Here is a 21194-nt window from a genome sequence, read left to right as displayed (position 1 = left end):
AAGGAGGAAGGCGGGGGGGGGGGGGGGGGATCTGCAAGCTTATGCCCCGAGGCAGAAAGCAGCCAGATTCTGGCGGCCACCAATTTTAGGTGGTTCACAAATAAGCATCTCTTATATCAGAAGTTAGAGGCATCTACTTCCATGTATACTTTCTACGTGGGGCATCGGATACTGGTTTTCCATTTATGGTAACAACACAGTTTCTCTCCTAAATAACTTCAGGGGGAAAAAAAAAAAAGAGGCAATTTAAAGAAAAATTAATCCACGGATGGCTGTGGCAAAATCCAGGGAGGCTAACCCTAGATAGGACATTTCTGCAGGAAGACAAGCAGCTCCCTCAGCTTAGCCAGAACAGGAAGTCAGGCTGACGAATCAAAGCTGGCGAGGCAGGGAGGGCAGCCTGGAGCTAGAGGCTGTCAGGACAGCACTTGGGAGGGCGAACTGAGAGGAAGAATGTGTGGGGAGAAAAACACTTGTCCTCCTTAGCCCTACAACCCACTCCTGAGGATTTATTTTAAGGAAGTGACTCTAAGGAGGGGAAAACATACATACGTGTGTGTACGTAAATAATCAATATCCACTGCAACTAATAGACACAGTAAAGGGCCTGCAAACCGGTCATTTACTGAATCCTCACAACCCCAAGGAGGAAATTCTAAGGCGAACATTCTAGAGAGCTGAGGGCAGAACAGACCGATTCAGGGCTTTGCTTTACTCAACTCTATCACATATTTTTTTTTAGTAGGCTCCACACCCAGTGTGGAGCCCAACGTGGGGCCCCAAACTCACAACCTTGAGAACAAGACCGGACCTGAGATCAAGAGTCAGACGCCCAACCGACTGAGCCACCCAGCCATCCAGACACAATCACATTTTAATGGCTGTGTTATATACCATTATGCTACTGTACCACCATTTTTCAACCGACTGTTGGACATCCACTTTCCCCAGTGCCTGGCTACCACGATCATGGTCCCTTACGGACACAGCCACAAAGTAGGAGCTAAAATCAAAGGGACTTAGCTTTTAGTCCAGACCTGTCCCTAGATTTCTTCTTTAATTAAGGGCGCTGGCTTTGTGGGCTGGTCTACCCTACTGCCACGAAGCTCTCTCACAATGTCATGTTGGAAAGTGTGATCTTTGCATGTATCACTGGAGAAGCATGTTCAAAGATGAGTTTCCAAACGCGCTCAAGTTTTTGCAGCAGAAAAGACAAAAGCCTACTGGTAGAGTACAGATTCTAGCATGTCAGACACAGGACTCTCACCCAACTGCGCTAATGATTTACTGTAGGATCTTGGACAAGCCTCAAGCCCTGCATGAGCAGCAAAATTCCAAGACGGCAGAGGTTACGTGCAAAGGCTTAAAAGTCAGAGCAGCCAGTTCAAATACCGGCTCTGTCATTTATTAGCAATTTACATAAGGTCTCTAAATTTCCATAATTATGATTTACAAAAAGTCCTAAATTCACAGGATCCCATTCTTAGAAGAAATCTGGGAACTGATGAGGATAATGCATGTTAAGTGCTAAGTAAAGCAGGGAGCAACAGATGCTAGCGCCTTCCTTATTGACTCGGAGGGCCTGCTGAATGCTTCAGCTGACTTAGAATCTGCTTGTACTGTTACAACACAAAGCCCAGCACCTGAGGCTTAGAAATCGTTTCTTTCCTGTCCTGAGAGATTCTGGCATGTTACGGAATTCAATTCCTGGGATTTTATCAGTTAATTCAATGGCTCACAAGGCACTCTGAGCTCATCATATGGAGGTCCAACACTCTATTTATGTGTCCATGTTCTGCCAATTAGTCACATGATGGGAGGGCCCTTCCTTGGGGACCATGGCAACCAGTTCTCGCTTGTTATTTCAAGAAATGCCTCCCCAACAATCAATATGTACCAAACAGATACTGTGGAATCAAAATAAAAGCAGGATCCTGGGGAAAATTCCCAGGATGCTCCTGTGTGCTCTCCATCTGGAATTCAGCAAGCTCAGAAACCACACAGTCTGTGGCCAAAAGGGTTGAGAAAGCCTTACAGCTTTATGGTACCAGTTTTATGGTAGGCAAAAGGACAAGGGAATTCTACATTAATCACTTCTGAAGGAAGTGATTTAAAAGAAGAATGAAGAAATCAAGGTTGTTAAGAAAATGTGAAGACTGGACCCATTTTCCAGGCATATCACCTAGTGCCAAATAAGACGAGAAGGAATAGAGCCTACCATGACTGGAAGCCCATCCTGCAGACAGGTGCTGACATCCACAGCCTAGCGCTCTCAGCTCTCTGAGGTCAGGAACCTCTTTCAGTATCTTTGATTGGCTTTACCTCTTGGGGATGGACTAATTCAGTCGGTTCTGTAGATAGGCAGACGACTATAGCCTCTCTGCTCGTCTCTGGCCCTTGCTGCAGGTATAACACAGCCAGGGCATGGAGTACGCTGGTCCCAAATTCAAATGCTAGCTTGGTCATATATATATAACAGTTATTATATCCTCACATTGCATTATTTCAGAGTCCACCTGGATGTGCACAGAACAGAGGAGACGGGGCAGGCAGAAAGAAAGACTATAGGGCGCTCAGGGTCTCAGCAGTGATTCCAAACCCTGACTACAGGTTAGCAGTTACTATGTGGGAAACAAGGCTCCCTTTTAAATGAAGAACCACAACCACTGCAAGCTCATTCCTTAGCATCTTTTTTTTTTTAAGATTTTATTTATTTATCTGGGCCGGGGGGGGGGGGGAAGAGAGACAGAGTGTGCACACAAGCACGAGCAGGGGAGAGGGAGAAGCAGGCTCCCCGCTGAGCAAGAAGCTCAAGGCAGGACTCGACCCCAGGACCCCGGGATCATGACCTGAGCCGCAGGCAGACGCTTAACTGACTGAGCCACCTAGGCATCCCTCATTCTTGCAGCATCTTAAGATGAACTCCAAGTCATCAAAGCAGAACCAGGGGCAGCCATCTAACACATAGCGTGCTTTGAGCTGCAAAATGTACAAAAGCACTAAAGAACATTGGTTAGAACCATCAACATAAAGACTTTCCTCTGTACATAAAAACAACATCCTCAGACCAGCCTTCCCTGAGTACTAACAGCTGGAACCTGGAATCAGAAGACCGAGTTTAAAGACCAGCTCTGTTCCTTGCTAGCTGTGTAACCTTGTACAAGACACCTCTTATCTTCTTAGGCCTCCATTTCCACACCTGCAAAAACGTTTTGGGAGTCCACGATCAAAATGGGGCTATGGTATAGATTACCCGAGATGGTATCCATAGTGCTCAGCACACAGCCTGGCCCAGTGCAAGTTCCCCTGCGTGATAAATCCTCTAAGCCGATGTGCAGAGGGCTGTCTGGTCCAAGAGCAAGGCCCCTGGAAGCCAGAAAGTCAGGGCCGCCCCTCAGTGTCATCATTACATCTGCTTTTTAGATGGATGGTTTCCTCAATCCAGGGATTTTTAGATTCAACTCAATTCTCTTCCCTGTGGAATGGTGCTAATTTACATGATGAATGATGAAGTTCCTACAGATAGCAATGAACCTGTACTAAATGCTTACACAGGAGGCCTGAACTACAGCACTTCGTGCACACTGTTCTTGTGAAGAGGCAGCTATTATGCCCATTTTACAGCTCAGAAAGTTGAGGCTCAGAGAGATGAAGTGACTATGACTAGTTCAAGCTCACACAGTTCATAGGCAGCCAGAGTAGGAATCAGAGCCAGGAGTCTCCTTCCACTATACCTTACCAGACTGACTTCCAACAAGTGTTTTATCCGCCCATTTTCTTTTATCTTGCCTCCTTTCTCCCTAAACCCCAACACTCTACCTTAAAATCAACACATGCCCTTAAAACATTCAGCCCCTGAGGCAGTGAAGTCTTGCAGGTCTGTGGCAGCTCACAAATGTAGCACTGGTTAGCAGAAGCTGGGAGCACCTATGAACCCCTGCCATCTTCAGAAGAGAAGAAAATGGCTCAGAAAATAACCACAGTGTGGGGGTGCAAGGGGGTAGGAATGACGAGGTGCAAGCATCACTGATTAGCACCATGCCCTGCTCCCCTCAAGGCCGTGGATACCAAATGTGACTGGCACTCCAGCGTTGGCCACTCGTGCCATAAGAAAAAAAAAAAAAAACTCAGACATTTTCCAGAAGAGTGACTTTTATTATAACCTGGAACAAAAGCACCATTTCAAACAACTTGTTCACGGATAGTCAGGTGCATCAGGGCAAGGCCCGTAACTGAGTTTCCAGTGAGCTTTGGGTGCAGGAACACTTCCCTGCAAGATAAGCCGCAACACAAAGTCTAAACTCCTTCCAACACAAAGCAAAAGGGAGTTTCCACTTTGACGTCTCTTTGGGCTCTAACAGCACTTGAAGAGTCCACGGCACGGATAACACCACCATCTCGTTACTAATTTAATATTCACAATAATAATGTTACTGTGTCGGGCTTCACATGTATTAACTCATTTAACCCTCGAAAAATCCATCAGAAATGCTTTCATTTTTACCATTTCACAAACAAGGAAACGGAGGCCGGGAGTGAAAGAAGCCGCCCACATCTGCAGGCTGGGATCTGAACGTGGGCTCCAGACCCTGCCCTTCACTGCCCCTGCACTCCGGAACCCAGACTGCCCGGGATCATTTGGGAACTCCAGGCCGGTCATGTGACGGCACCAAGTGCTCAGTGCCCACACGTGCAGGGCCACCAGCGAGGGTCAGAGCCATGAGGATCACTGTTCCCACCAAGCCCTGATCCCACCAGCGCCTCCAGACAACCTTCAACACCAGAGTGGCCTGAACAGCTGAAGGGCGCACTGACCCAATCTCAGAGGGGGGCCTTGCTCAGCTCCTTCTGTTCTTGTCACCTCTACCTAAAGTGACACTGACAAGGAGGAGCCCAACACTTAACTCCTCACGGCCAGACGCACATTCGCTAAGGGCCTACCAGACATTCTTTCGTTCAACAAACACTACGGAGAAATGGCCCGCGTGCTGCAGACAGCAGAACACTGCGATGGCATTCACACTGAGGGGGCACTTATCGTTCCATCTTCCTTCCTAAGGGGAAGAAACAACTTGAGGCTTCATGAGGGTCACCAACTGAAGCTGCTCAAGGTCAAATTAACTACTGAAACGGGCCACTATGCTCCTTCCCCTCAGAGGCCCTGCAACCCGCCGCTGCGTGTGGCGCCCAGGGCTGGGCTGGGCTGGGGCTTCACAGGAAAATGCCAAGGGAGTCCTGCAAGGTTTTGTTCAACCAACAGTTGTCAGTGGGAGGCTGTCACAATCACTAGGATATGCACAAAGAACCACTGTCCTACCCAAAAAGCCAAGACGCGGGCCTACTGATGGCAGGCTAGGACCTACCTGCCACTCGAAGGCTTAGCAGGTAGCTTTCCAAAAACAGACCACAGCTCAGAAAGATCCATCCACTTTCATTTTAACAGCCTGAACCAACAAAACCTTCTAAGGTCTAAACCCAGATTTCAGCCACCATGGCTGGACCTGCACGTGAACCTCTGCTTCCTCATCTATAAAATAAGCATCCTGGTGAGTCCATGCGGGACAGGCGGGATAGCAGAATTCGGTAAGCATGCACTCCTGAGTGGGATGGGCCCGCGTCGGGACGTTAACTCTGCCATTAACTGGCTGGGGTCCTTTCAGCAAGCTCCTAAACCTTTCTGAGCTTCAGTTTCCTCATCGGGGCAATGAGAAAACGACCGTCACAGGGTTGGGTTGAGAGAATTAAAGGTAGTGACTGTGTGCATATAGCAGAGACAGCGGCAGAAGGCAGGCACACTTTCCAGACTCATGGAGAACCCAGGAGGGAATACCTAATAACCTACGGGATGAAGACTGCTAACTCGGGCACCTCCAATTCCCGCTGCACAAGGGCACTCCTGAAGGCCAAGTCAGAGGGCTCAAATCTCAGGACAACCAGAGGTCCACACCCGCTACGGCCGAAAGAGATTGAACACAGGAGCTGTCAGGAGGAGGACAGACAAGGAAGCAAGGACAGCCCGTGCTGGACGTTCTGAAAGAGCAAAGAGTCCGGCCCCCGCTGTGGAGGGGTGTGTGTTCCTCAGTGACCGGTCCACATCCAGCCCCAGCAACTATACGCTGCCCAGGAGGTGAGGAGACAAGCTGTGCTCTACAGAGAAGGAAAGGACTGATAAAAACAAAGCCAGATCAGTCGCGAGCATGTGACTCTAGATCACAATCTTGGGGTTCTAAGTTCAAGCCCCACATTGGGTGTAGAGATTACTTAAAAATAAAATCTTTAAATTAAAAAAAAAAAAATCAAAGCCAGAGATGAGACAGAGAGAAATTCAAGAGTATCTTCTTCAGTGACCACAGTGCCTAAAATCAGATTTTTCACCAGGAGGGTGTGGTGGATAAAAGCTCCCCCTCTCAGTTTTTTAGCACAAAACTCTATATGCAGGAAGCCCATCCCTGTAAAATCAGACATACCCCTTTCAGGGCCAAAGCCTCACCGTAGAGAACCTTGTGTAGCAACATCAGATGTGAGTGAGCCAATCCCGAACCCTCCGTCCACTGATCACGGGTGCAGATAAGGATGAGGACATTTGCTACCACCAGAAAACACACAATTCCACTGGGAGGCTGCTTGCTACTCAGCCCAGCAGAAAGAGTACATGCAAAAGCATCTTTTCATAACCTTAATATTTTAAAGACATTTCACCTGGTAAACGGTGAGTGAGTCCTCTGCCTGAATCTTAGAGAAACCTCTGAAACAGTAAGCCCAGATAATACTAACATAACGGTCTCTGAGCAGGTCCTAGCTCTGAAGGGCCCCGAGGAGTTCAGGGCTGGAACAGGAAGCCTTCGCAAGCAGCTGAAGCAGTGGGTGGGGACGTTCAGGGGCTGAGCCAGGAGCAACGACTGCCGGCAGTCTGCAGTGTGGTAAGATCCTCGTGGCCAGAAAACACCAGGCAGCAAGCCCTTAAGACTGCCAGCCTTTAGCAGGGGACTCCACTTCTTGGGCTCTCAGCAGAACTGGGGCTACACTTGCCTTCCAGGCTGGCTGGGAGGTTCTGTGAGCCACCACCTAGCAAGCATGCATATTCATAAAACAATCAGGTCACGGCCAACACTCCTGCTAAACTTACGGAGTGCCAGGCACCATCCACACTTACCACACACAGACTCACTCCACCCTGGGGCAGGTCGATGCGAGCCATTGGGGCTGCTGTCTTGGAAGAAACAGGGCTACTGGACTTACCACTAGAAAGTTGCAGAGGAAGACTCCCTTGCACAGGTTTCCAGACATGTCAGACACGGGGTGCGACCAGGAGAAAGCAGGGAGAAGGGAGAAGGGAAAGCGAGTGGCTCCCTGAAGCTCAAGCCCTTCTGTTGTGGACTTCCACCACGCTGGTTCTGCTTGTGCCCCAGGCTGTCAGAATCTTAGCTTTCCCTGTCTCCATCTGCCTCCTCCACGTAAGAGTCATACTCTACTAGGTCTGTCTGATGGCTCCGTGAGCATCCATGGAACGAATGGCTGGCTGGGAAAAAACCTTGGACGCAGCAGCGCTGAGGGTCCAGAGCACGGGCTCTGGGGTCAGACTGCAGAGTCAGGCTTAGGTTCTCACTCACCTGCGTAATGAGGGTAATGTGAGAACCTGCCTCAAAGGGTTGCTTTGGGTATTAAAAAGTAGTCAATAAAAACTATTCCAGCCACCATGCAGAGCCTCCGCCCCCCTCGGCTGACTGGCTGTCTTAGGCGGTTGTTTGCCCAGAGCCTAAGGCCGCGTGAGAGGAGCAGAACTGGGTGCCAACTGCAGATACAGAAGGATTGCTGGGCTAACCAAACTAAAATCCCTGCTCGGTTATTAATAGGATATCAAGGCTTTGCAGACACTACTATCTAGGATTTAAACTGACCAGAAATAGCAGCTGGATCAATGATAAGCATCCTATCAGAATGCCTAACCAGGGAGCTCTGGGGGCAGAAGCGTCCCCCGCAGCTCCAGAAGCGGTAAAAGACGGTAAATCATGGCATCTCACTCTGCTTTCCTATCTTTATCTTTTTCAACCATGTGTTCCTTTTTATACCCATGGCCTCACAGGGGCTGGGACCCCCATAACCCCATAGACTGGTGCTGGCGGATGCCTCCCTCCCATCTCTCACCTCTCGGGGCCTTTGTGCACACCACAGCCAGATGACGCTTCCTAAAATACCACAACTCTGCCAGCCTCCTCAAATTTCTACCTGCCCTGTCAAATATTTAACTGGCTCCACACTGTCCCAGATCAAATGCAAACTCCTTAGCTTAGCAACTCTGGCGCTCCCCAACGGACTCCCGGGACTGAGGCACCCCCACTCACTCTGTCTACTCTGTGGCTGATCTCCAAACTCAGGGCTGATTATACCCCTGAACTTTGCTTTTGTTCCAGACAGTGCCTAGAATGGCCTCTCCCTGACTGCACCCCACCCTGTCCTTCTGCCTGGGCAAGGTCTCGCTGGGCTTCACACCCAGCCCCCACCCAAGCTGCCTGTGGGCTGAAGTGGTCTGCAGGGCTTCCTGGAGGAAGTGGAATGCAGGCCAAGCAGACAAGTTCCCCATGCTAATTAAGCCTTTTCTATACTATGTCCTTCCTGCTGCACTCAACTTTTTGGATGCATCCTGTGTCCCTTTCTGGATTAGAGGACAGGGATTATGGCTATTTGTGTCCCTTACTCTCCAGTACGCAGAATAAGACATAATAATCATAGCTGCCACCTACTGTGTGCCAAGCACTGGACTAAGTGCTTACAATTTTCCCCATCTTTCTCCCGGTATCCCTATAAAATGTTATCCTCATGCTACAGATCAAGAAACTGAGATCGAGGGCGATGAGAACCCCCACTTCAGATCACAAGCTGAGTGGCAGATGCAGGACTCCAACCCACACGCGCCCAACTCCAAAGCCCATGTTCCAAGGAGCAGGCAGCAAACAAAGGACAACCACTCTCAGCTCTCACCACGCATTCACTCTCAGGCGACCAGTGCAAGGTGTGGGGTGGTTAGCGGGAACCAAACAGACAAGGGCCCTGCTGTCACGGAGCTCACATGCTCTGTCCCCAGTCCTGACCCTCTTCTTCCAGCCTGGGAAGAACGCTAGGAGTCAGTTCACAAGGGGCTCCACCAGGCACAGACAAGGCATCCAAACCGGAGATATACAGCATCAGGCTGTGACAACACGCGGTGTCCCGTGCACAGGGAGCCTTTATTTGGGGTGAAGTAGAGCCTCGGGCTCTATTAGGGAAGCTCTTCGTTCACGGCACAGCCCAAGGCCAAGCAAACTCCTGCACGCAGGCAGGAGTAGAGGAAAGGGGTCTGTATCTGGAGTCAGAAAACCTAGTTCCTCCACTTAACAGCTAACAGAGGGACTCACCACATACCCTTTGAACCTCATCTGTAATGTGGTGTTGAGGATAATAATGATGAGTATGTATATAATTACATGCCAAATGCTGTTGGAAGGACTTCACGCGTACGGTCTCACTTAATCCTCAAAACAAGCCTCATGAGGAGGTCCTGTTATTATCCTAAGGCAGTCTGGCTCTATGTCCTAAATGCTTATACTGTGCTGCCTCTCTCCGAAGGCTGAGCCATCCTGGTGGGGCTGAGGCACGGATTCTCCCAGCAGAGCAGAGTTCACGCACATGGCTGGTGCCCTAAAAATGTACATCTCCACCTCCTTACGCGGAAACACAACTCTCTAAAAGCTTAGGTTTAGAAATGGCATCGCTCTAGCTGGTCCTATTGTGGGTGACCTCGCAACTGCATCCTCTGGCCTTCCACACCCGACTCTCACTGCTGGGATCTGCTGCAAAGAGCAACGGGCCCAGATCCTGTGCTACGGGCCCTTCTGCTCACAGCTTCTGAGACACAGAATGAGTGTCCAGCACAAGAGAGTCAGAGGGACCTAGCTTTGAGTCCCAGGCACGCCACTCACATGGGTCACTCAACCTCTCAAGCTTCAGGTTCCGTGTAAGTAAAATGGGGGAGGAGGTATCATCTAAGCCACGTTTCTGGATCACAGTAGATCCTCCATCAATGGCAGCTACGCAGGTCAGAAGGGCCGGACTCCCACGGTGCCGGGTACGAGGGCTGCTGGTGCACAGAGGCACCAACAGGCGGTGTGCGGTGCAATTCGCTTAAACAGTTACGGCAGCGGGAAGAACAGACACACTCCCAAAGGTCTGGGGGTGAAACCTGGCACAAGCCCCCACTTTCTCTTAAATCTCCTGCCATGTCTCATGCAAATGGCTTGCCCTCCCATCAACAAGGCTCTTCCCCCTTAAATTTTTGGTAAGAGTGACATTCCCCCTGCAACAATGTAAGCTGTGAGAGATGGACCCTTGTCTTGCTCATCACTGCGTCAACACAAAGCTGTGCAGAGAAGACACTTAATATACACAAAATTAACCTTATCCTGTAGCTTCCGGTACCCCCGCTAAGGCGCCTCTGTATTTGCCTATTGGCCAGCATTCCCCAGGCTGGGAAGCAGGAGTCTCGGGGGTCTATGTACCTGCCTGGCTCCCATCTCCCTGGGCTGTCAGTCACGGGTCCTCTTCTCTCACCCAAGGAATATAAAAGCAGCATTGGACTTGCGAGTTATAAATAGGAATATCTGCTTTCAAACTATGATTTATCGTCTCAATCTCAAGCTATCGATTGTTGGCTACCTTTTTCAAGCATTCCACCGAAAAGGCTAGTTGGGTTTAAATGAACAGGGCTGTATATCGTGTGGGGTCTGCGCTGAACGGTCTCTCATCCACACCAGGAGCCCAGTCAAGATACCTTAGTGTCAACTATATTGTTTCACCTTGCAACAATATGACAGGCTTTTCCTATCAGCTCCTGTCAGGCAAAACCATCTGTGAGCTGGAGCACAACTCCTGAGGGGTCCACCTGTCCTTTCACCGCTACAGTTCCACCAACGGGCACCGGACTCAGAACTCTTAAGTTAGATCACTCACTGGGCGCCTGGGTGGCTCAGTTGGTTAAGCGACTGCCTTCGGCTCAGGTCATGATCCTGGAGTCCCGGGATAGAGTCCCACGTCGGGCTCCCTGCTTAGCAGGGAGTCTGCTTCTCCCTCTGACCCTCCCCCCTCTTGTGCTCTCTCTCTCTCTCATTCTCTCTCTCTCAAATAAATAAAATCTTAAAAAAAAAAAAAGTTAGAACACTCATTCCCAAGTTAGAAGCTACAGCTGTGTAAGGAAAAGTGTTCTGAAACTGTAAAGAGTTTACAGCAGTAAGATTGTTACCTACTAAGGGAATGCAGGCAAATAAATTTCATTTGCCTGTGCACTTAACTGAAGCCAACAAAAATCATGGAATTTACTCCAAAGTCCAACGCATTTTAGATTCTCAAACTATTTCCCTCCATGGATAATGGAGAGCTAGCTGTTTTCTCTACCATCAAACCTACTGAAAATAAAAACCACAGTGGCCTTAACTCATTTACCTATTGTACAAGCCCACACCACCACTCGTGTCCTAGCGCAACTGTCTAGTCTGGATTATTAGAGTATCCACGTAAGGGATCAATCTGACAATAAGCAGTCAGAAATTACTTGTAAGCCTAGGGGATACTAAGAACAAGTTACTGAGAGAACGAGTATGAAAATACAAGTGGCCGAGTTCATGGACATATAGACACACCCCAAAAAAGAGCACTCCAAGCCATTTCCTTCAGTGTCAGGTGATGTTCTAGGCCCCAGGGGTGCAGCCATGGAAAACCCAAGAGAAAACCCTCTGCCCTCAACGAGCTCATGCCCTGGCCCGGAGCCAGATATGCCTCTACCACCGTCTGACTATTGCACTGCTAGGCGAGGTCTCTTATGTAAAGGACCCAGAACACAACCAATAGTCAGTAAACACGGCTTCTCCCTTGCCATCTCTGAGTACCCCATTCTTCTGTTTTCTAAACAGTGTCCTTTCTATCTTCCGCCATAGAAGCAGCCTGGGACAGTGGGGAGGATGGAGGTTACAGCCTGCCTGATGTGCTTTCACCGACCGAGCAGCACCTTAAGTTACTCCACGTCCTAAGCAGCAGCTTCACCTGTAAAAGGAGGACAGCAACTACCTCCAAGGGTTCTATGCGGGTTAAAGGAGCTCACACAGGTGGACTGCTCAGCATGGTGCCAGGCACCCAGCAGTCCTCAAGAAATGTTAGACCTTTTCCTCCTTCCCTTCCACAGTTTTCAGACTGTCCAAATAAAACCCAAATACAGGACTTCGGAGAAGCATAGTACGTCACTGTCCTCCTCCTGGGTCATGACGGGCATTTCCCATTACCTTTGGAGAATCGGAGCTAAGCCAAGATGCCCCTCCCTGCCAGATATGCTGCCCTAAGCAGCCCACCTGGCCACCGGACCCACATTCCCCTGCTTTTGCCCTAAGATCAAATTTATAAAACCTCACTCCACTTTCACAGTCCTCACCCAAAACTGTCCTGGAGTACCTCCCCACCCAGACCTGGGGTGGGGCCACCTCCGGACAACACAAACATTGAAGAAGTCCAATAGCATTAAAAAATGGCATAAGCCACATTTTAAATCAATATACAGGAAGGCAGCAAGAAAAAACTTAGCCACTCTTTTTTTTTTTTTTAAAGATTTTATTTATTTATTTGAGAGAGAGAGAATGAGAGAGAGCAAGCTCATGAGAAGGGGGAGGGTCAGAGGGAGAAGCAGACTCCCCGCCGAGCAGGGAGCCCGATGCGGGACTCGATCCAGGGACTCCCAGATCATGACCTGAGCCGAAGGCAGCCGCTTAACCAACTGAGCCACCCAGGCGCCCCTGGCATAAGCCACATTTTAAATCAATATACAGGAAGGCAGCAAGAAAAAACTTAACCACTCTTAATTAGTCATCCTGGTTCAGCAGCCACAACACTTCATTAAACAAGAAACTGAGATCCTCAAGAAACTGAGATCCTCAAAACACTTCGGGGCCCAAAGTTCACACGCAAGCACCTGCCAGCACTGGGCAAAAGGAGCAGGTGGATGGCCTGAGCCCGGTTAGCCCATCTCCAAAGGTTCCTTGACCATGTTAAGGCAGAAGCCCTCTGGCCCTGCCAATCTGGGTGGTGAGCCTGCCCTGCAGAAGGCTGCAAAGTGGAGGTAAGTGAACTTGTGGAGGCCTAGGTGAAACCTCAAGCCATGCAGGGAACCCAGAGCACAGGCCGTCGTTATCAAAACACTACGAGCGGAACTAGCTGGCTCGCTCGCTCTCATGCTCTCTCTCTCCTTCTCGGAATCTGGCTCACCTGATCCGAGGCACCTCCATAATCAGCAGTTCCAACCCTCACGAGCTGACAGTTCAGGGGGAAAGGGAGGCTGCGCCTGCTGGGGTGCATCGTGTCCAGGCCGTATGTTGGCCTCACGGCCCAGCGGCCCCCCCAAGGGCTGCAGCTTCACAAGGGCGATTGTGCGTTCATTCCTGTCCTGTCGGCTCCCCCCACCCTCATCTCTCGGCTCCCACTCAGGCCCCGGCACGACGCCCCGCAGGCACCGCACCCTCGGCAAGGAGGCAGCGGCCGCGGAAAGGGCCTGCAGAGCGCCGCGCTGCCTTCCTGCCTTCCGGGCACACGGGTGCCCGCCCTTCCCTCGCTCGCTCCAGGCGGCCTCCCCAGGAGGAGGCAACCCTCCACCTGCGAAGGCACAGCTCCGGGACCACCCTCCTCCTCCCCCGGGCAGGAGAGCTCCCCTCGCTTCCCAGAGGCGGCAAAGGTCCTCCCGGGGTAGAGGGGAGGGACCACCCGGGTCGGGGGCAGGGCAGGGCGCAGGGCCCTGGAAGGAGGGTAGAGCCCGGGACCGAGGGGGGCTGACGCAGGCTACGCTAAGAGCGGTGAGAAGTCTGGGGAAGGGGATAGTGGGGGTTAACGTCCAGGCCAGGGCCGCGGGCGGAGGAGGGGAGGTCCAGACCAAGGCCAAGGAGGGAAGAGAAGATTCAAGCTGAAGCCACGGAAGAGCGGGGAAACAAATCTAGACTGAGACCACTGGAGTAGGGGCTGACTGGTGTCCAGACTGAAACCATGGAGAAGAAACGGAAAGGAACACAGGCCTAAACCGAACTGCAGAGAGGGGAGCCCAGCCTGGGCCACGGGAGGGAGAAACGACGGCCTACCCCGGCCGTGGGGACGGGGAAAGGGGACCTAGCCGGGGCCGTGGGCAGGAGGAAGGGGGACCCCCCGGGGTCAACGGAGGGGGTGCCTGGCATGGACCACGGGTCCAGGGGGGTCTAGCCTGGGCTATGGTGGAGACTACCCTGACCGACAGGCGGAGAGTGGGACTCCAGCTTGAGCCAAGGGCGGGGGCTGGGAGAGGGAGGCAGGGTCGCTGCCCAGCCCAGCTGCCCGTGCCGGCAGCCCCCTCCTGAGCCGGCAGCGATGGTGTCCACCTGGGTCCGGGACCCCGCCCCTCCCCCACCCGGGGGACCCACCCTGCTCGGGCCCGGGGCTAAGGGTGGGGGGAGGCGGGGACAGGGGAGACGCGAGCTCCGGTGGGGCCCCCGGGCATGGGAGAGAGTGACGTCGGGCCTTTACCATGGTGGCGGCGGCGGCGGCGGCGGTCCCGGTCCCGGCGTCTGTGGCTCTCCCCCCCGCAGCAGGACCCGGCGCTTCCACTTCCCCGGGTGCCCAGGAGTGAACATCCGGGTCAGCGCCCCCCTCCCCCCGCGCCGGGCCGCCGCCACCTTCCTTCCCCGCCCGGCCGGGCCCGGGCCCGCCCCCACGCACCCGGCTCTCGGCCAATGAGCGTGCAGGGCCGCGGCGATCGCCAAGTATGGAGCGCCGCGCGGGGGGAGGAGCGCCGAAGGGGGGAAGTGTGGGCGGGGCCTGCTAGCGGGGCGGGGCGGGGCGCAGCGGCCGGAGGGGTGGGCGGGCCGGCGCGGGACGCGAGGACTGGGCGGGGAGGGGGGGGGGCTTCCGTCCGCACCCACGCCCCACCTCCGGCCCTAGGGCTGCGGAGGCGGGGGCGGCTGCGGGACCGTGCGCGCGGACCTCCCCGGCGCGGACGCGGAAGGCGCTGGGGCTGGGAGGGGTCAGGCCCTGCCTTCCCCGCCCGGTGCACGCGCGCTCTCCCGCGCGGACCCGGAACTGGTGCTGCTGCCGGGCCGGCGCATCCCGGAGAGAGCGGCAGCGCGAACCCGGGGTGGGGTCCCGGCGCTGCTGCTTGCTACGTGGAGGACCGGGAGCAAGTCGCCGCACCTGAGCCCGATCTCTAAAAAAGGCGTCTCGGGCCACACCATTCACTGAGCAGCCACTATATACGGGAGCAAGTCGCCGCACCTGAGCCCGATCTCTAAAAAAGGCGTCTCGGGCCACACCATTCACTGAGCAGCCACTATATACCAGGCCTTGTTGGAGGCACCGAAAGAAAGCAGAGGTGTACAAGACGGGAAGATGCCCCCAGAGCTACCTGCTGCAGGATAGCTCTGTGGCCCACACAGGTAGAGATTAGAAAACTCGATCAATAAATGCTAGGCGTTTGCGAGATGTGCTACAGAGAACCAGCCCATTTGCCCAGTGGGGCTGCCCCACTCCACAGAGTGACTCAATCTTTCTGTTTTTTTTTTATTTTCCTTTTTCCTCTCTCACTCTCTCCATTCAACAAATAGCCGTTGAGCTTGGTCTAGAAGGCAGGAGAACTGGGATTCTAGCCTTGCTGGTAATACCTGCCCTGCCTGGCTTGCTCACTTTTGTGAGAATCAAATCAAGTCACCTGTGAGGGGATTGTAAACTGTAAACGGTTGCACAAATGGCGGGATTATGGCCACACACCCGTGTCCTAAGCCCCCATCCTCAGTCAAATAAAAGCTGCCAGGGGCATAAAAATCGATACAAGTAAGTGCTTAAGGCTTGTGTTATGGGAATTCAGAGAAGAGAGTGGCACTTAGGAATTCTTGCACTTGGTAACCATTTATTGAGCACCTGCTGTGTCCTGAGCACTCTTCTGGGTTCTAAGGATAGAGCAGTGAATTTGACAGTCCCAGTGCATGCTTTTGCAGAGCTTGAACTGTTGGAGGGGAGACCATCAGCTACGAAGTAAACATAGTGTAAGGTGGTGATTAGAGATGTGGAGGAAACTCACAGTGAGGGAATTGGCAGGCAGATTAGGGAAGTGGGGCCCCAGGGAGGCTAATTTAGAAAGTAACATTTGATCAGAGGAAGGACAAGAACCAGCAAGGGCACAGACCCAATGGGGACAGTCCCTGGTGTGTTCATGGGTAATAGCCACAGAGGGGGCAAGGAAAGATCCCATTCTGAATATTGGCTGATGGCTTGGTGGTGGGTGCGAGAAGGAAGGAAGGAGTCAGGCATGATGCTAAGATGTTTAGCTTGATCAACACCGAAAGGATTTGCCATTTATTGGTCTATGGAAGACTGTAGGAGAAGCAGGGTCTGGTTTGGTTTTGTTTTGGTGGGGGAGGATAAGAGTCAGTTTGGGGCAAGTTCTCTGTCTGAGATGCCTATTGGAGGTTCGAATGGAAATGTCTAGTAAGTAATCGGACATGGAAGTCTATAGCTGGGGAAGAGGTTGGAGTTGCTACGAGAACCGTCAGCTAATAAATGATATTTTAAGGTACTTAAGGGCGCAAGATATCTAGGTGAGTTGACTTAGGAGATGAATTTAGAGAGAAGAGGTAAAGGTGGTAAAGAGGAACCAGCAAGGAGACGGAGAAGGTATGACGTGGGAGGTAGGAAGAGGACCAAGAGAAGATGGTATCCCTCCTTGAAGGCAGGGGATCAGGGCATGAGGGAAAGTTTTGGGAAAGAAATAACCCTGAACTGTTTATTTGTAGAAAATAAGATGACAGGGAACCTTGCCGTTCAAAATGCATTACCTGCATATTCTCATCTAATCCTCATTGTAACCTTGTAAGGTCAATACTATTAGTCCCATTTCACAGATGAGGGAACTTGAGTCACTTGCTCGAGATCACTTAACTAATGAGTTCAAAGCCAGCCAAAGCCCCCTTTCATAACCCTAGGTCTGATCCCATTGTTTCCCTGCACGGAGTCCCTGCCCCTGCTCTGAAAGTTAAGTTATATTATAGAAGAGGGCCCGGGGGCAGGCTACACCATCTCTCTCATGCAGCCCCATTTCTGCTTCTTTGGATGCATCTGCTATGTTCCTTCTTTGCGGTCCTGCATCCTCAGCTTGCTTATAGCACTATTCCCTCAACATTTCAGCCTGCTTGGGGTCCATCCTGGTGGTCTCTGTCCCCTTTCTCTGCATCAGCTTGCTCTTTTAACTGGCAAATTATTTTTGTGTTTCATACTTCAAATCCCAACAGAATCCAATGGCCCCATCTCCTGTTTTAATGATGACAGCTCATTGGACAGTCCCCAGCTGGTCCACAGATTGGGTCCCCACAGGTTGGACTCCACCCGTGACCAGTCAACCATTGCCATGCACATGGGGACCGTGGGCATTAAACATGGCCGCCTACCAGGGGCTGTGGATAGACAGACAAGCACCATAAATATTTTTAGTACTGTTTCTCCTCCCCTCCTCTTTCAAAAACCCAACCCCCCTTTAAGTTCATGCTGTAGTATTTTCCACCTGCCACCCCTCCTTTTTGCTCTCATGAACTAACCTCCTCCCCTCCAGTACCTTTTTTTTATGACTTCAGCATCCATACGCATAATCCATCAGAATTAGTATTGACTCCCCACTGATTTCTTCCCTACCAATGAGTTTTTCCTTCCTTCCACCCTGGGTATTCACTCCCACGGTCTTACCCTGGATTTGCTCTAACCCAAAATTGCACTGTCTCAGAAAACACCATCTCAAATATCTCAAGTCTGACTTTAACCTCATTACTATAGTACCACGCGCAAGCATTTCTTCAACCTCGTCAAGCCCTGCAAACCTTTGACCCTGCCAGATCCTTGTATTTATCCTCTCATGCTCACTTCCCTCCTCACCCAGCTTAGTAATGATCACTACACTCGCTTCCTTGCAAAAACCACTAACCCTTTGCCCCTCTCTTTTCCTCTAACTTGTGCAAACCTAGTTAAGCCCCACTAGTCCCCTACACTCTGCCTGCATCGGAACATCTGAACATCGCTGGGAAATGGAAGGTGACCAGTGTCACTTAATTTGATGTTCACAGACTTCAAATGAGCCCTGGCTAGCAATCCTCCTCTACTTCCGCACTGTATTCAGTTCCCCTTGCTACCCTGCAAGGGTGATCTTTCAGTCTTCCACCCCTGTCCCCTTCTCATGCTTCACTCGAAGCAGATGTGCTTGCCTCATACTTCACAGACATGACAGAATCCATCAGAACCCTCTGCTCTACCACCTGCTCTGCACCTTACTCACGTTCTCTGCCTTCCGGCTTTCGAATGGTATGTGCACCTCTCAGAGCTGACGCCTCCACTTGCACCCTGGATTCCTCCTTCCTTAAACATCAGTGTCTCCCTCTGTACTGGATCATTCCCACCTGCTTAACATAACACGCTCCAATATCTTGTATCCTAAAAAAAAAAAAAAAAAAGTTTCAACAACCAAAATCTCCTTGATCCCACGTCTCCCTACAGCCACCTCCCCATTTGTTTGCTCCCCTTCACATCAAAACGTTGTGAGAGTTCTCTGTAGTTGCTGTTCTCACATCAGCTCCAATTTCTCAAATCAGTCTGGGTCCACCCGCCGACCTGGAAACCCCATGTTGCAGAAGCCAGTGGTCACTATGGGGCCTCAGCTCTCAGCTGACCCCTTGGTATTAGCTGCATTGGCCACTCTCCTTGACGCACCTCTCTTGGTGCTCTCACTTCCTCTGAGTTTCCTTTGACACCTCCTTCTCTGTATCTAAATGCTCTTTTGGTTACTATGGGTCTTCGGCACCTGGAACATAAAAGGTGCTCAGTGGAGGTCTAAGAAATGAGATCATATCGACATCATAGGATGGATTATTGTGTGAATACGTGGACCAAGAACGACCAGCAAAATATGGTTACTTTTAAATGAATGCTTACTATGTGCTAAGCTCTTTCCATGTATTGCCTCACTGATTCCTCCCAACAATCCTTTGACCTAGGAGCTTCTATTACTACTCTTTTATAGAAAAGGAAGCGGAGGCTCAGAAATGACTTGCCTAAGGTCACACAGACAATGCATGGATAAATCTGTCCTCACTCTGGTCTTTCTGACTCAGAGTCTATTCTGAGAATCACTAAATTGAGGTCGTATGTAGGAGAGTGCTTTGTCAGTGCCAAAAGATGATGCTACTACATTCCAGCACACAGCAAGGCAACTTACACATAGTAGGTGTCCATAAGTGTTTGCTGAATTGAGGCAGGGTGGGAGGGAAGCCCTGAGCCAAATTGTACCCTCACCTAGGGAAAAAAGAAGCAATCCTGAGGACCTCAGAGAAACCACCTTCCACTGTACACTGAATCTTTTGTGATGCTCATCAGCTAATACAGGACACATTAAAGCAGGCATTACCCAGACGCTTGCCCAACGTGGCTTCTCTCTTTCCTTCTTCAATTAAGTCCCCACAGCTGGAAATATGGGTTTCATAAAGGCACACTATCCCAGGGGACTGGGGTTCGCTCAGCAACTAAATCACCTCTGATTTAACAAGCCTGGGCCTGCTTCCTGAGTTGGGGATCTTCTTGGATTACTAACAGGGTTTTAGATGTTTTACCGTGTCTTTGGAGACACAAGAGAACCCTAGAATTAGTCAGCTTTTAACCCCTCGCCACACTGAATTCTATAGACAAGGGGTGTAAACCACATTCCTTGAGTATTCTAACTCCATATAGTACAGTTTCAGTGGGATTCAAGGATCTTGTTACCAAGAGTATCAGAAGGAAGGAACTCCACCTGGTGATTCCATCTTCCCCATCATTCAGCTGGCTCAGAGGTCACTTCTGGGGTATCTCCCACTTACGCATACTCTCTCTTTTCTACAACTCAACCCTTTCTCATTCTCAGACCTTCAGTTTGGGTAGAGTTGAGTCCATCCCCAGCTCAAGAGGGGAGGATCCTGACTGGCTGAAGCCAAAGTATGGCCTTGGCCATACTCATCAGTTTGGGGATGGGCCCTTATCCTAAGGTGGGCCTCAGTGCTGTCTGCAGAACAATAATCAAAATAAACTCTGCATGAAGGGAGTTGGTCCATCAAGTAAGTTTGGGAAATGCTGTAGACAATATTCCCTCTTGGGGATTCTATTGTTCACAGGAACCTTACACTTCAATCATGATGTCTCTTCCCAGATTATTCAACTACTTCCTCTCAACTAGGGGATTGCTGTGCTTCTAAGCATACCTAAGTGTCTCCCATCTTATGTTTAAGGGAACAAAAAGAAAAGAAGCCTACATGAATGCCACAACCCCTCTAGCCTACTGCCCATCTCCTGCCTCCCACAGCTACACAGTTGTCAGGATTTCCTCTCCCCACTTCCTAACTCCCATTCTATTCCATCACTCCTCCACTGAAATGACCCCAAGGTCACCCATACCTCCATGTCAAAACCACATGGGTTTTGATCAACCCTCACTCCCTCTGACTCCCCAGGATCATTTGACACTATTGGTCACTTCTTTCTCCTTGAAGTACCTTCTTCCATTGGCTTCCATGACATTGCGTGACTCTCCTAGTCTTAATCCTACCTCTATGACTGTTCCTTCTCTGTGTTCTTTGCAGACTCATTGTCCTCTACACAACCACTAAATGACAGGGTCCCTTGAGGACGAATCATGGGCTCTCTCCTCTTATTTTGTGCCCTCTCCTTCAGCAGTCTCAACCATGCTCTTGGCCTCAGTCATGAGCCCACCCCTGAGGCTGGCAGGGATGGGGACCTGATCATGGGGGGAGGGAACTGTCCCTGACGATGGAGGGAAATCTGGGTACTGTTACAAGAAGAAAGAGAAAGGGATGCTGGAGAATAGAAAAAAAAAAAAAAAAGCAACCAAAAGATGGTCATACAGCCATGCATTCTGGGTAAGCTCATGCAAGACAATGAGACAGGCTCCTTTTGGGTCTCAGAAATTTCTAGTCATTGGAACCCTAAGCAGGACTGGGTACAGGCAAAACAAAATCCTGATTTCCTTTGAAGACAGAACACTGTGTGATTTATAGAGGAGGCAGTCTTGGTTAAACAGCTTAGATCAACTTTTTCCACCGCTTAGCATCGTGAAGGAACATGTAGCAAGAAGTGGGAAGGTAAAT

The 21194-nt window shown here is 50.9% G+C and overlaps 1 protein-coding gene across 3 annotated transcripts in view; it reads right to left on the bottom strand.

The window, feature by feature from the left end:
- The window catches only part of CAPZB (capping actin protein of muscle Z-line subunit beta), a 125934-nt gene extending 111230 nt beyond the window's left edge, over window positions 1–14704 (bottom strand). For 2 of the 3 annotated variants that reach the window (XM_081817615.1, XM_081817616.1), the window contains exon 1: window positions 13279–13383. In XM_081817615.1, the coding sequence (XP_081673741.1) occupies window positions 13279–13368 (90 nt within the window). In that variant the 5' untranslated portion in view covers window positions 13369–13383. Of the gene's footprint in view, window positions 1–13278; window positions 13384–14556 lie in introns of those variants that run through there. The other variant, XM_081817617.1, reaches the window with a different exon arrangement.
- Between the last annotated feature and the right edge of the window lie 6490 nt (window positions 14705–21194).

Source organism: Leptonychotes weddellii, chromosome 4, assembly GCF_054177405.1.
Source record: "Leptonychotes weddellii isolate Sample4059 chromosome 4, ASM5417740v2, whole genome shotgun sequence".
Classification (NCBI taxonomy): Eukaryota; Metazoa; Chordata; class Mammalia; order Carnivora; family Phocidae; genus Leptonychotes; species Leptonychotes weddellii.
Note: the sequence above shows the minus strand (reverse complement) of the source record. Positions and strands in the feature narration are given on the sequence as shown.